Source organism: Hibiscus syriacus, unplaced genomic scaffold, assembly GCF_006381635.1.
Source record: "Hibiscus syriacus cultivar Baekdansim isolate YM2019G1 unplaced genomic scaffold, ASM638163v2 tig00110847_pilon, whole genome shotgun sequence".
Lineage (NCBI taxonomy): Eukaryota > Viridiplantae > Streptophyta > Magnoliopsida > Malvales > Malvaceae > Hibiscus > Hibiscus syriacus.
The window spans coordinates 447,935-464,758 of record NW_024062888.1 but is presented as its reverse complement, the minus strand read 5'-3'; the positions used below and the strand labels follow the sequence as shown (position 1 = coordinate 464,758).

At 35.9% G+C, this 16,824-nt stretch overlaps 1 protein-coding gene and 1 pseudogene across 1 annotated transcript; one reads left to right on the top strand and one right to left on the bottom strand.

Annotated features, from left to right (window-relative positions):
• Positions 1 to 5,576: 5,576 nt before the first annotated feature.
• Positions 5,577 to 7,104, top strand: LOC120143449 (bromodomain-containing protein 1). Its single transcript, XM_039157768.1, has 2 exons — positions 5,577 to 6,825; positions 6,983 to 7,104. The coding sequence occupies exons 1-2, from the start codon at positions 5,638 to 5,640 to the stop codon at positions 7,025 to 7,027; spliced, it is 1,233 nt and encodes a 410-aa protein (XP_039013699.1). The 5' UTR covers positions 5,577 to 5,637; the 3' UTR covers positions 7,028 to 7,104.
• A 680-nt stretch (positions 7,105 to 7,784) lies between these two features.
• Positions 7,785 to 16,618, bottom strand: LOC120143448 (annotated as a pseudogene).
• Between the last annotated feature and the right edge of the window lie 206 nt (positions 16,619 to 16,824).

Genomic DNA, 16,824 nt, shown 5'->3' with positions numbered 1-16,824 from the left:
ATTATCATTTAGATTTGGGAAGACATTTGATTCTTCCAAGGGGCCACTATTGAACTTTATTGAGATATACAGGTATCTGGAGAAAAACGATGGTTCTGTGGATGGTAAGTAAGGTTAAGTTTCATTCAGTATATATAGATGATTAGAATGCACTCTTTGCATAGTCTTGGTCATAATGTCTCTGAAAATAGATTTTTGTGAGTTGCAGAAGTGCTTGTTGTTAATGTGGTCACACTCTACCCATCAGCTGAGTGGGCACAGGAAGGTGGTGACCCGTGCTCAGGGCCGTGGCTGAGGGGGCGCAAACTGCGCGACCGCGTAGGGCCCCTCAGTCACTTGCATAAAAATAGGGCCCAAAATCGTATAATTGTCAAAGAAGTCTTCATCATCCAGTTATGCTTCGGTTGGCGGTATAATGATGCAGGTGAGTTGAGTTGAGTTTTGAGTGAATCACTGAGTTGGGCTTTCATTGGACTTTACTTTTTTATTATTAATGTTTATATTATTGTACGGTTCTAGTCTAAGTGTAGAGTTAAGAGAGTGTTTGTTAGAGTTAAGAGAGAGTGATGGACTTTAAAAAATGACTTTCATATAACGTTTAATATAATATTACTCCCACTTGATTCTCAACAAAACAGTTAAACGTTATTAGAAAACTCTAATTGCTTATCCTAGTTTTGCAATTGGTTAACATCCATAAATCATAATCTTTATTCCAGTTTAGTGCCTATCATTTTATTTCGTGCCTAATTGAAAAAAAAGTATATTTATCAATTATTGTCATTAATAAGCATAAAATAGAGGCCCTGAAATCGAATATATCTATCAGTTATTATTATTAAGAAGCATAAAAATAGGGGTCCCGAAATCGAGTATATTTATCAGTTGTTGCCATTAAAAATCATAAAATAGGTATCCCAAAATCAAATATATCTAGAAAAATAGGGGCCCCTTTATAAAAATTTGCACAGGGACCCGATAACCTAGCCACGGCCCTGCCCGTGCTTGCCTGTTCCATGGTCATGGGTGTGGTGTAATTCCAATAGACAGACAAAGATAGTGTCAGTGTAAAGATTTACGCCACCTTAGATTCTTTCCCACTTCTGTTAAAGCAGTTCTTCACTAATATCTGGATCAAATATGAGTACCTTTTAACTTGTTTTATTTGTGGTGCTTGGCATCCTTTTATCCAGCAAGAATTTGACCGGGAACATACCTTTTGATTTTACGAAATTAAGCAGTTTGGTTGAACTGTGAGCTCCGAACTCCATTCTTGCCTTTGCTATCTGTTTAATTCAATTGATTGATGAATCCATTTTACCCCCAAACAAACTAATTTCTTATATTTTCCTTACAGATGGCTTGATGGGAGTTCCTTGACTGGTTCAATACCAGATATTATACGATGTGTGGAGCTAAAGATCATATAAACACAAAGTCTTCTTTTCCTAATTGTGATTCTTTTGTAAAGAATTTACTGACTAAGATTTTGTCTTACGTAGTCATCTTGAGAACAATCGCTTGACGGTTGAGCTGCCTTCATCTTCAATGAACCTTCCAAACTTGAGGGAATTGTAAGTCACTTGAATTTGCCTATTACTCCATTTTTATTTTCCTGACAGAATTTTCAATAGTTTTATGGTAAACTAAGTTCTTAGGCATTAGTTGCTCTGCGCATTGGATTAATGAAGAAGTTAACGGCAGGTAACATGCCCCCACGGTCCATCCCTGGAACTTATGCACATCCTGTTACCCCCACGGTCCATCCCTGGAACTTATGCACATCCTTTCCTTCCGGTAGTTGCAGATAAGAAGATACACAACTGAGGTATGTCAGGTAGAATTGCAGCAAGATAAGGGTTAAAAATAGAAATGTGAGGATTTCCACGATTTTGCTTCTGGATCTAAAGTTTTTCAAGATCTGCACAATTCCCTTGCTTTTGGTGTATGTCAGAGCTGTACTATTGGTGGTATGAAATTGGCAACAAGAAATACATAAAAAATAATGTGATATTGGTTTCAGTAATTTCACCAAACCACTGAATATAACTCAAAGTTTCTAGCTCATTGTATGTGATGCTGATGGCGACTATAACTTTGCTTTGGTGCGCAACGTCTTCTTCATTCGTATGACTGTCGATCCATTGAACGAGGAAGGTTTCTTAAGGTCACAAGCTTTTATCTACTTCGGCTATTTTAACTGGAGATAGTTTATGACGTTTTCTAGAATTTCCGAATTCAAGTATTTGGCCTTTTATTCCAGGTGTTACGGTTTGGTCAATCTGGAAATTTAGAAATTCTGTTGTCTTTGAGAAGGGGTCTGTTGACGCTGCACACCTCTTTTTCCTTTCGAGATTTCGCCTTGCATCTTGGTTGTCAGCTTAGTACCCTCATTCTATGATTCCTATGGACTCCTTGATTGGTGACCCATCGCTAGCAGATTCCTATACTGTTTCGAGGAGGTTACATCAATCCTTAGTGGCATCGTGGTCCTGGTCACCTCCACCGGCTGGTTTCCTAAAGATGAACGTGGATGGAGCGGTGAATAGGGATTGGAAAAAGGGTGGCATTGGGGGTTTGTTAAGGGACTCAAGTGGTAGGGTAATCGAATATTTCTCGGAACCCATTGGACCAGGCCCTCCGGCTTTGGCTGAACTAAAGGCAGTCGAAGCTGGTCTCTCTCTTATATCGAGGTCGAACTGGTGCGAGAAGGGGAGGTTGATATTGGAATGTGACAGCAGGAACGTTGTAGAGTGGATTAAGAATCTTTCAGTGTTCCCTCCTCTTTATGAATCAATTGTTAATGAGGTTGCTATGGCAGTTAATAGGGATGGAATACTTCTAAGGGTCATTAATAGAAGTGCAAATTGGGAAGAGGATGAATTAGCTGAAAAGGGTTAGGGTAATTATAGGGGAGTTTTGTGGTGTATCCTTGTTTGTAATAGGTTATGGTTGTAAAGGTTTTGATAAATTGGTGTCTGTAATTTTCGGATAATTTTAGCCCTATTATTAATAAAACTACTAGGTATTCTTTTTCTCCTTTCACTTTTTGTCGAATACCTTTCTTGGTGTTTAGTAATTATGAAGAGGGTTTTTAACGAGAACTTCAATTCTTATAAACAAAAAAAGTATATTCTTATTCCCATTTTTATATTGCAGATTGTGACCCCCTTTCTCATGGCCAAGCCGGACATTAAAACTGCTGGTGAATTCTTATCAACACATTGCTTTTCCCTCCAAATACAATTGATGGTTCAGGATTCTACTTTACCATGTTATTTCCAGAGGTGCTTCTTCCTGACTTGGTGGTTCATTCTTAAACAGGTATTTCCCGGAACTGGTTTAAGAATAAGATTCTCCCCATTGATGTCGCCCAAAAGGAACTGTTGGTTTTCTGTGTAAGTGCAATCGCTCAGAACGCTTGTGCAATTCTTGATGGGTCAGGATTTTTGTTCAGCTACATCCTATCAAAGGATCCAATGCTTGACGTGATTCATGACGTCAAACCGTCAACAGGTGCGCAAACTGTTACAAGCAGTTAAACTTCGGAGAATACTTTCCTTGGTTTCTCTCTTTCATGCATCGGTAGTTTTTTTTCCAGCTATATCCCTATCGAGGGTGCTCGGGCTTTGATATGACATCATCACGAACATGCAGGTATGCAGACTATTCCAGGAAGTTATATATCAAAGAAAGAATCGTTTCTTTGCTTCATCCCTTTCTTTGTGCATCAAGACCTTTCTTCGGCTATATTCTATCGAGTGCTCGGGTCTGGTATGGTGCCACCGCAAACCGTGCAGGTATGCAACTGTTTCAGAACGTAGATTGTAGTTGTTTAGCATGAAAACCGGGCTACCATTTATTATAATAGCAACTTGGCATCTCAGACGCCGAATAGTAGTTTGTATTACTCGTACTCCGATGAGAATACAGGTATGTGTTTAACATGGATATGTTCAATATATATATATATATATCTAATGCGTGTTGGAAACAGGCATTTCAGGAATAATCGAGTATATTGAAGGCCAAAAGTCTTCAAAATAAGAAAGGATGATTATGTATATTTATTTAAAGGTTTGGTTAACTGTGGCTTATAATTGAGGGACTATCTAACTGTTCATTTATTTTAAATATATTTTGGGTACACTTAGTAACTAAACTGTCATTTTTATTTCGTTTTATTATCTGAACTTTCATTTATTTCAAAATCACATCTAATGGTTATTTTTTATTTTGTTTTGGTACATTGTCGTTAAAAACTTAATAGAGGTGTTGTATGTACACTTTTTTATGGGTAAATTGTATCATTTATCACTCAACAAGTTTATTTTTCAATACTTACTTTTAAATTATTCCTAATTTAATTACTCTAACTTTTATTTTTATTTTAATTATATATTAATAAAATAATAATAATAAAAATATCATATTATTAAAATTATGAGTAAAATAAATTAGAGTGATTAAAACATGAGTAATTTTAAATTTGAGTAGTTAAATTGAAAAATTTTAAATTTTAATTATCAAAATAGAAATGAGAAGATAATTAAGTGATAAATTAATTTTCTTATAATAGTGCAGTGTTGTTAAATTTGTAACGATGATATATTAAAATGAAACAAGAAACAAACGTCAAGTATGATTTTAAAATAAATGAAAATTTAGGTATAAAATGAAACAAAATTGATATTTTAGATACTAAATGTGTAGTATATGTTTTAATTTTTTCTTCTATTTATGCTATGATTAGTAAAATTCACTTTTCTTGATAATTTTTAGTCAACAGCTTGGCTTAATTCGAAGGAATAGGATATATATATATATATATATATATATATATATATATATTGAAGAGTTATTTTTTAAGGGATTATTTTTATAAGTTATTTGTTTACTTAAATCGGTTCTCATATTTCTAATTTCAAATTTAAATTTATATTATTCTTTATATTACAATTTTTTTTTTAAAATTAAATAACTAGAGCAATAATTGAATTTGTTCTTATTTATATACCAAACGTGACATTAATACCTAATTTTCACTAAATAAAAGAAATGATAAATTAAAATAATGGTCACTAAAATATGAATGTTTTTATTTTGGTTATTAAAGTTTTAAGAAAGTAATCTTAGAACTTATCGGAAAATGAAGGTATGACTCAATATTACGAACTATACAAATAATTTACGAGCCTAAGGCAAGACTCAATTTAGGAAACTATTTTTTTGCCATTAAAAAGTGTTCCACCTCGCCTTTTCATTTTTTTTCTTTGATTCAAAATAATCAATTTCGAAAAATGAATGATGAAACTAATTTTTTTAAAAGAAAATTTGAATGGTCAAAATAAAAACACATGAAAAGTTGGGTGACTAAAAGAATAGTTTTTACTCCCAGATGACTGTGTCTTCTTTTGCCGCCACAAATCGAAAACAAAAACAAAAGATTTACCCAGTTCCCGGCTTCTCTTCCCACCAACTTCAAAACCCTCTCATTTTTCAATTCAAATCTGAAATGAAATACCCTTTTAAATTCTAAAACCAAAACCCAATCTTTAATTCTTCCACTAGATCTCCAACAAAACCTAAAGAAAAAAATTTCAATTTTCTATTTGCAGAAAATCTGTTCAATAGAAAATGGATAGCAGATTTCAAGTCTTACCACCTCTCAAAAGATTTAGGCTTTTGCAACAAGAAGAAGAAGGACGAGACGATGAGTTCAGTGGCAGCAAAGCCAATTCTTTTTGTCTCCCGACGAAGAAAAGGAAGGAGTCCAGGGGTGTTCCAGTGGGTGAAACCACCACGTATTGCTTGCCCGCCAAGAAAAGGATACGGGCTTTACGTCCTGATTTCGATTCTGGTAAGCCTCTTTTGCCTTTTGATTTGAATGTTGAGTATGCGAAGCAATTAGAACCAGAGGAAAATAGTGTAAACCCAATTTGTAAAAGTCCCAAAATATGCACTTTTGACGCTCAAGATGAGATTTTGGATAGAAGCAAGAAAACCCCATTTGAAAATTCTCCCCCCAAATGCATCAAAACTAGGCAGGAAGAAGAAAACAAGGAAAATGAAATCCCTGTTGCAGAGAAAACCAAGAAACCCCCACTTCCTAAAGGCCCCAAAAGATGCATTCTTGATGTTGAAAAAGAGGTTTTGAGGGAAAACGAGAAAACCCAAACTGAAAAAAGTTACAAAAATTGCATCAACGTTAGTGGTGAAGAAAATAAAGAAAATGAAATGCTGCCTTTAGAACAAGTTAGCAAAGAAGAAGAGGAGGAAGATGGGATTCTGTGTGATATCTGTAAAAGTACGGATGGGGATCCAAAAGATCCAATTGTATTTTGTGATGGATGTGATTTAATGGTACATTCCACATGTTATGGGAATCCATTGATAAGACAAATCCCAGAAGGTGATTGGTTTTGCAACCTTTGCTTAGCCTCCAAATCTGATAAAACTGATGAAGATAGGCCCTTTTCTTGTTGCCTATGTCCGAGCAAAGTAGGTGCGATGAAGCCCACGACTGATGACGGTAAGTGGGCTCATTTGGTTTGTGCTCTTTTGGTTCCGGAGGTGTTCTTTGGGGATCCTGAAGGAAGGGAAATGATTGACTGTTCAAGGGTGCCGGAGAAGAGATGGAAAGGCAAATGTTATGTTTGTAAAACCAGGAAGGGATGTGTTATTGAGTGCTCGGAGTCCAAATGTGGGTTGGAGTTTCATGTCACCTGTGGGTTGAACGAAGATCTCTGCATTGAATATAAAGAAGGAAAGAAGGGTGTTGTTGTGGCAGGGTTTTGCAAACCCCACACTGAGCTATGGAAGAAGGTACATTCTTTTAAGCTTTCTGCATAATTTGGATTACTTTTTTGTTATCGTTCATGGTTATTGCAGTATATATCATCAAGGCATCAACTGTGGGACTGTGAGCAGTGTTGCTTGCTGAAATTTTGTTTTTGATTGTGTGGCTTTCTTCTGTTTGCAGCAACAACAGACAGGGAAGTTCAAGATCGTAGCAAGAGATTATTAGCACAAGAAATAATCAAGTATTGCTAACTTTTTTGAAACTTGGATCATAGGTTTTATATGAGGTTTTTGTATCTTTGTTGGTGGTTTCTTTAGATCATAGATTTCAGAAGTCTGTTCTCTTAATTGAAACTGATGCTTTTGTACGGAGTTATATTATCCATTGTTTAGTGGGTCAAAACTCAAGAAACTGTCATTTTATCCTCCTACTAACTTGAATTTGAATTTGGAATAAAATTGGACTTTTCCCTTTCCAATTTCCACATAATGGTTCCCAGCGCAGGTAATTCTGTTATGTGGCAACTTAATTTGAGGTTATTTTCAACTTATATGTTCAACTTAAAATATTATATAAATTTATAATATTTTCGATTGTAATAAAAAAATATACATTGTGCATAACCAAAAATATTATGAAAAATATAATATTTTCTACTTCGTAGTCTTATGCAAAGGGCATGTTATATTTACTCTCCTATGCATAATACTGCAAGAGGTGATGCGATGCCTAAACCACTATTATTAATTTTACACTGCAAATGTATTCAGGATGCAAAAATAAATCAGAATTAACTAGTATGCATTTGGCACTTGGATAATACATCGATTACATATGAAATTTTATCTCTTTTGGCTCTTCCATGGTTGAATCATACTCCCATCCATTGAACATTCGTAACAAAAACAAGTCAAATTATCCATAACCATGGTATTGGAATCAAAGTTTGTTTTAGATTCTCTACAACTTGCGTTTGTGTTACCTGTATCATACGACCGATTCCAACAACCCACTTCCAAGCAAATATACCGAAACCATATCATGTTAATCGGCATTATCATAGCTTCTTACTGGCTGAAATTTCAAGTTTTAGGCTTCTTTGGTGCGCCTGAATTCCCATGCTCAGCCTTGCGCTTGATTCCCAAGAAATGCTCAACCTATTGAATTGGAATGGTAAACAAAAATTACTAAACATAATAACTTGATAGCAAAAGTTCAAAAAATTTGAGACACCGATAAAATCATCCGCATTAATAAAGAGTTACAGTATCATAAACATCTATAATAAATAAATAGAACTATGCCTGAAAACCAATTCCATGGCAATAAAATATGACAGGTTTTCATGTATCTTGTAACGCAAGGTAAGAAATAACTTGCCTTTCTATCACCAATCATAGGTGTCAAGCTTCCTGGAAAATCCTTCTCAACAGTAGCAAAGCCGCTTGCAGGATCACTAGTTTGCCTGAAATTAATCACATAAAAGAAATGATGAACAATTGCAACCTATTAAAAATGTAACGAACAAGCCCTTTAGTAAGTGATTAAGAATTATAAGCAGTGGTAAGCCATATCAGCAGCATAAAATGGTAAACCAAACTTCATTTCCTGCAAGAACAAATTCCGGTTACTGCATATCAGACTAACAGCAACAAGGTCGCACACCCAGAACGAAAGATATATTACCAATGATGTGGACAAAGTTGTTTTAAGGTACCAAGATCGTTGAATGTCCTTCCATTCAGAATAATTTAAGGCCACTATTTTTAGACAAGAAAGAAGAAGAAACTTAGTACATCCCAACTCTGGGTACATGACTTGAACTAAAATTTAGTTTAAACCCAACAAGCAGAAATCGCAAATTAACCCAAGGAAAGATGAAACATACCCTGGTTTGACATGACCACTAAGGACAAGGTAGGGTGTTTTCAGCTGAGCTTGAGCATCCCTCATCCTCTCCACTGAAAGTGAAGGTGTATCTGAATTTTTCATTTGCTTCAGCTTCAATTCTTCCTGATATTGCTTCATCCGTTTTTCTTGCTTTATTTTGCCTGGCCCCTTGCCATGAAATTTATGGGAAAGATTCCGGAAGGCTTCCTTGGGAGTCATCTGGAGATGTGAGAAATTCATAATTTGTAAGCTCAGATGCATATATAATAGGACATAGTTATGTTTTTTCTGTTACCAAAAAAGCAATACGCTTCAGCATGCACATTAACTTGAAGCATTTCTAATCCTTGACAAAGGTAGGTTTTTTCTGTTATTTGACATTAATAGAATAGAACTATAATCCCAAGGCATAAACTTAAGAAAGAAATAGATGAGATTGAAGTACTTACAATTCGACCAAATTCATCTGTCCTTTCGATGCGAATATCTTTAAATCTATCATTTTGACGATCTTCGTCTACAATGCCAACAAGTTTGCTCTTTTTCTTGTCCATGTTCCGGCCACCCCATTCAATAGTTTCTTTAAGTGTTCCTCGATCTTAAGCAGCTTCAATGCACCTGATAATCCTTTCCCAACTGCAACTTCGTGAATGGTTTCATCTGGAACAATCTCATCCTCGTTAGCAGGCTTTTCATCAGCACTAGTATCAGCCACTTCCGACCATCCACCCTTCTCATTTTCTGCATTTTTTTGGTCTTGTTCAGAAGCTCCAGGCACTTCATCCTCTTCCATGAAAACATCTTCACTGTCGGGCTTATGGGCTTCTGAAAACCAAACCAACATTAAACATTATTATTTACCAGAAAGATATGATGTAGATAAAGATAATTCTTTTATTATTATTATTGAAAAAAGGGAAGTTGGCTGGTCTATGCATGTGTGGCCAAACGAGAAAAAAAAGGACTACCCCAGCACAGGAATGCGTGACTAGTGTAAAATCTAGAACCTAAAATCCATGAGACTACCCCAGCACAGGAAACTGTGAGGCTAAAATATATAATCCAGATTTTCAGCGGATGATACAGTAGCTGGCAGTACAAAAAAAAGTGATAATGTTTAGAACAAGATCATAGTGACATAATTTGAAAGAAATCAAACCTTCATCAAGCTGAAGACCCCATACAAACTCCTCCATCTCTGTGATTACAACCTTGTAATCCTGTGCCTCTCCAGTGGAGGTGTTTTGATCATCTGCAGTTTGATTGCTGGCGGCTTTTGTAGCAAGAAGCGCAATAGCTTGTGGACCTGATTTTTCTTCTTGCTTTTTAAGAGCCAACTTCCTTGCTTTTTCAAGCGATTTATAAAGATCCTCTTCATCATCAGCAAAACTTGATTTTCATCTTCTTCAGGTTTTACTGTAAGAGTTTCAAGCCGGAGAAGCTTAGATGCCTCGTCTGCTTTGGCATATGCTGCTTGGTATGCACTATTTCTCTTTTCAGCCTCAGATCTGGCCTCCTCCTCTTTAATTGCTAGCCTTCTAGAGTCATTTCTAGAACCAAGATCTCCAGCACCAAGCCCGGAAGAGATGGCTTCTGCTTCAAGAGCATTTATATCCAACTTCTCTTTCTTTCGCAACGCTTTCTTCTTTTTGAGCTTTTTAAACCGTAGCATTTCCTCTTGGGTATAATAATCCGATGAAATCTTAGCAGCATTATTAAGATCTTCAACACGGTTATTAGGGGTAACTCCTTGTAACCTTTTACGGAGCTGCCAAGGGAATGAAAGGAAAATAAAAGGAGGAACATCAGAGTAGAAAAATGTTTGTAACACCCTGAATCTCGGGTTAGTAGTTTAGGTCTACCCGAATCCTAAAGTTGAGCCATTGGATCTTATTATATTAGTTGGACCAAGTTGTTGTTAGTGAGCTTGAGTTAGGGCCCAGAGAGTTAATGAGGGAGATGAGTAATTCATGATAATAAAAGTAAAGGGACTAAAAGTGTAGTTCACCCATAACTATTTTGGAAGCTGAAAATCCCTCCTTATATTATGTTTTCACAGTGAAGAACCCCCTAACAACACACCAAACACTCTTCCTATCTTCTTATCTTTCTCTCTTCTTCTATCTTTCTTTAAGTAAGAATCTCAAAGAAATTCAAGCCTAGTTGGATCCATCCAAGGTAAGATTATTAAACCTCATCCTTCTAGCTTCATTTTGAGTTTCACTAGTTTTTATCCATAGAACAAAAAATGGGTCTTGAGAGATTTGGGGAATCTATGGACTCTTGCTAAGTTTTGAGTTATAGGGAGTTTGTTTAGATGTTATTCAACCCCTAGATGGATTGGTAATCCATTTTCTCATTTTGTTTAGTGAAGGAGATAAGAGAAAGCTCAAGAGCTAAAGAAAAGAAAAGTTGAATCTTGAGTGAGTTGAGAAAGTTTCTAGCCATCCAAGAAGCAAGGTAACACCTTTACAACTCTTCCATGCTCTTAGTGAGTCATTAGAAGTTCAAATAGTTTAAATGGTTGAGTTGAGCATCATAAGCAATTTCATGGTGAAATTCTCATTTTAGAGTTATAAATGTGTTTAAAGCCTCTATTATGACCCTTGTTGATCAAATAAAACTTTAAGCATGTTTGGGGAACTCACTATGGTCTTTGGGATTGAATTATAGCATTTTAGTATGTGTTATATGATTACTGCAGGTAAATTATCGATACTATTGGGATAGTATCGATACTAGTTCTTTGTTTTGGAGAAATTCGTGAGTTTCTGGGCAAAAGTATCGATACTCTTTCAAGAGTATTGAAACTTTGGGTCTTAGTTTCGAAACTCCCATAAAGTTTCGAAACTAGGCATAACAGAAAATTTAAAAGTATCGAAACTTTTGCAGTAGTATCGATGCTCTTGGTTAGTATCGATACTTTCAGTCAGTTTTGGGCAAAAATGTCGGTTTTCAAGGGAATTAGACTCGAGATACCCAAACACTTCTTTTTATCATCAAATAAGACTGCAAGTGAGAATATTAATGATATTAATTACACTTAGAAACAAGATTTATTAGGATGACATAAAAATAGCCTTGGATGATGCTCAGGAAACGACCAGGACACCCGAGTTCCTTTAGAAAATGCTAGCATTATCGACAGTATAGATTCAGTTCATATATATCCTTAGGTAGGACCAAGGCCCTTCTGACTAACTATGTTTGCTGAGGCCTCAACACACTTTAGAAGAAAGGGTGGGTTAGTTAGGGGTATGGTTTCCGATGCATATAATTCCAGGGGGCATATACAGGATGGACTAGAAGGGTGTGTGAGCTCCGAGATGCAGAACCCTCAGCCGCACCATGATGTCTACGATAGCGTAGAGGGTGAGTATTCGATAATACTCACTAAAGTAGTTTTAAAGCAAACTAGCTTGGGTGCAAGGTCCACACTTGAGGAGTGGGCTAGTAGAACAAAACATATAGTAGAATAGATAGCAGTAGACTTGATAGCTTGAGCATGTCATGAACACTTTTAGTATAGATTAGTTGTTAGTGTGGCACTAGGCTAGTTAGCTCAGCGTTTGGAATTTGTTTTCTTACGCATGTTAGTCGAGGATCAGTCCAAGGACTTTTGACAACAATAATCCAGACCCAGCTAGTGCAGAGTACGTCTTGAGTTCATCTTTAGAGAGAATGTCTATTTGTAAACCCCGATTTATATTTTTGTATGAGTCGTAACTCATTATTTTGGGAGCTCCTAATGTAAACTATTTTATTTAAATTATAGTTGATTATTTTAGCATTAATGGTTACAAATGGCCATTTTAAAAGAAAAAAATCGGTTAGCCACCAGAGTGGTTCCGTGTTGCATTCTGATCAGTCGACTGTGTGTCTTACCGGTTTAAGGTGTTACAATGTTAAAATAAGTTTCTAACAGCTCAAAGACCAATAAAAATTACCTCTTCTAATTTCTTTTCAGCTTCACCAGTAAACGCCCCCTTTCATCCAGAGTTACGCCCTGAAAATAGGTAAAAAGAAAAACAACCACCAATAAACAAATGCTGCTTTTCTTCCAATAAAATACAAGGAAACTTTGAAAGGTAAGATTTTAATTGAATTTTGAAAAAGAAAGATTAAGCATGAGTGCAAGCTTATAAACAAACCTCATCAGTGATTGGATCATCATATTGTGGCAGTATTTTTTTCTCCGAACCAGGCTCATCATGGAACCTAGATTACAGAATTCATATTAAAGGTAGATAATAAATTGGCTAATACGTAATTTCACATCAGAAAATTGAGTACATTGTAATATAGACTTAAACCTAAACTGGTATCTAAATAAAAACAAGGCAACAAATGACCTATTATATTTTGTTCAACCTATGATTACATATTAAGGTAAATAAAAAATATGCCAATAGCGAAATAACACTCCAAAATAGTGCATACACTGCAATATAGAGATACACCTAGACCAGTATCTAAACTTTGATCTATTCTTTTGTTCAATATAGGGTTAAATATTTGATAAACTATAGCTAGAAAATGATGAGATTTAAACCTTTTAGGTTCTTAGTTTTGTATTAAATGCAAAATTATGTGCATATGCTAGAATGGAGCATATTCACACTTATCAGCAAACACATACAAATTAACACATTACAGATCAGATTCTTACTTGTCATCGTAAACCCCGGTTTTCTTCTTTGCAGCCTTGTAAGCCTCATCTCGGCGCTTCTGCTCTCCAATTTCAGTATTTTCAAGCATATCAATATCTGTTGGATCATACCAGAAAGCTCTGTTACACAAAAATCTACGTCACCTCACAAACATAGACAAAAAGATACATGAGTAGCACCCCAACACTTGTATACCTTCATTAATGTCACCATTAGCAAGTATGCTTTGATCTTTGAGCGTTAAAACAACTGCTCCACCATCCATCACTTTGTCAAGGCCATGAAGAACTTTCATCCCTGCTAGATCATCTGTTAACAGATTGTCAATTAAAAAGAAGAAGCCAACCAGTCAGGTGCTGAGATAGAAGAATAAAAACAGTCATGACAATAGAAATGAAACATTAACTCCTATTCAGAACAATGAACACTACCCTAAATATACTAGGCCATAAGCAGGGATTTAAATAGCGGTCCACGACCGAGATATAGTGGTAGTGATGCCCTCTGAAAACGCTATTATTTGACTGCAACACCCGCAATCACCGCAATAGCACCCTCTGAAAACGCTATTATTTGACTGCAACACCCGCAATCACCGCAATAGCACCCGCTATGCCCACGATATAGTGGTAGCGTGCCCTCCGAAACGCGACCGCGACCGCAATTTGAATCCCTGGCCATAAGTAGACCATTTGACCTACCCATGAAGTAATTTTACAGATACAGTAGTAACAACATGGTTTGTAAATAACAATAAACTTAAATCAATGAGAATAAAAAATATTCTAAATTATCTGCTCTATTTATAATTAATGATTCAGTTATTTACGTGATCAGTTGAAGTGTTTGGTTTGGTCATCTCAAGAAAGACAAAGAAGGATAAATATGGCACTAACAAAAACGGACTACAATAAACACATAACGGATCTTACAAATAGAAATCTTAGGAAGGGAAGAAACATACGAGTAGGGTGATTATTAGCCTCCTCATCTTCATCTTCTCCCTGAACGAAATTATCCTGAGAAATTTACTCCATAGCATTAATTATTACCGTCATTCATATCACTTGCAAATAAATATTACAGTGAAAAAAAGCCAATTTTCCAAGTATTGTAGGAAAGAAAGAACAAAGAAATCAAACCTGCTCTTCAAAATTTTTTGATAGCTGCAAAGCTTTCTCCTTTTCAGCATTCATTTTCTCCTCAATTTTACGATTTTTACTAACCCATGCTGAAATCTCCGAAATACCTTCAGATTTCTTCTTCAATCTTTCTTCTTTCATTCTGAGCAGACAAATAAAGGAAAAAGGCCAAGATGGATACTTGCATTAGGTTAAGTTTTATAATTAAGAAAAACAAACAAGATTTCAAATATGATATCCCAAAACAAAGGCAAAATATGTCATCAAATTGAGAAATAAAGCCTGAGTCGTGCAACTAGAGAGCCTTCTAGCTTGGTCACCAAATATTTTGACTCTATAAAAATTAAGTTCAAAATCACTGCATGACCTTAATATTTCCATCTAAAATATATGATAGCAGAATGCTTTTCAGAGTATTAATTTTACATGACAAGTAACACTTGATAAGAGATGGAATGAAGCAATAAGAATTTGTCTAATAGGTAAACAAGTTAAAGTCAACTGTGACTAAAGGATTCACTTACCTCACAATGCGCTCCTCAATCTCTGAAGAAGCTGCCTGCACTAAACCCAAATTGTGTCCAGCATTCAATTCATCTCCATCCTTACCCCTACTCTCTTCATAGTCTAATGCTAGCTCACCATCTTTGCTTCCTTCATAATCTTCCTCCCTATTTTCTGTTTATTTCTCTCCTTTCCCTTCTCTCGATATCTATCCTTCTCACCTTCCCTCTCCTTCTCTCGATCCTTAATTCTCTCTCTATCCTTCTCCCTTTCCTTTGCCTTGTCTCTTTCCTTTTCTCTGTCCCTATCTCTACTTTTATCCTGTCCCCTCTCCTTCTCAGACTCTCTATCCCTCTCCCTATCCTTTCCTCGATCTTTTCGATCCTTCTCTCTCTCACGCTCATGTTCTTTATCTCTATACTTATCCCTGTCATGATCTCTTTCTTTTCCCTTCCCTTACTATCTTTACTTCTGTCCTTCCCATGCTCATCTCTGTCATCCTTCCTCCTCTCCCTGGCTGACACTCTATCCTTCTCTGAGGATTCATTCTCCCTTCCTTTCAAGACCTCATTGTTGCTTCTCTTAGAACGGTCCCGCTCTCTATCCCTACTTCGGTGATCCTTTTCTTCTTCTCGACTGCTCTTCTTCTTGTCCTTACTGTGATGCTTTTCGTTTTGCTCTAATTCATCACTGTAGGCTCCTACATCCCAGCGTTCTCTGGAGGCATTGTCTTCCCTAACATACCTATCCTTCTCCATTGCAAGTAATAGAAAAACACGAACACTTATCTGCAAATAAACCATCAATATGTTGTCATTCCTTCGATACAATGACCCAAACATTAACTCAGATGCACAACCCAAAATCATGCCAGTGTTATGGAATCAATACATAATCAAAACCAGAACAAGCAAGGTTCTAGTTGGTTATCGCTTTCAAATATTCACCCCCACCTTTTTCCGAAAATTGCACAAAAAAGGGGGAGAAAAGCTGCAGAGTAGAAACGCAAAATCATAGGTAAATTCAAATTAAACAAAAATAAGTACAAAAATACAATACTTTTCTACACAAAAGTAGAATCATATACTTTGCTAAATCTTGAGAAACTACTAATTGCTTATATCCAAACGCGCTCATTTTTATGATTTTACCTCCAAAAACAAAACAAAAGCGGTACTAATAAACCAAATAGTGCCTATGGTGTGTTCTGCACACGAAATCTAAAAAGTTCACAATTTCGAAAGAAAAAATAGCAAATTGCATAGTTAGGGTAAAGTACGCAGATTACAAGAAGCTTCCTTAATAAATTGAAAACCAAACCCGCCATAACATACTCAAAATATTATCTAAAACACAATACCATAAAATTTCACGAACCCATAACGACAGAGGATGAAAGATAAAAAAATTTAAAAAAAAAATGATAGAGAGAAAGGGGAATTGAAAAAAAACAAGCGAGATGGAAGTTACCGGAAGTTCGAATGGAGGTCAAAATATAGGGTAACGGCGGCGACTGAGAAGATCCGGCGGCCGGAGATGAAATATAGGTGACCAAGTTTGGAGAGTAAAACTAGTTTTGCACAAAGAGAACATGCGCAATAGTTTGCACTCTTGATTCCATGAGACAAATTTCGATGGGTCGAATCAGTATATAATTGAAGTGTTCAATTCTTGGAAGGAAGATACTTCATATGGGTTGGGCTTTCGGAGTTTTGGGATTTTCAACATCCTATTCAAAGCCCGATATATAGGTCTTGAACCGTACAAAAATTTAAACAGTTAATTCGGTCACAAATTAAATTGAATTAATTAAAAT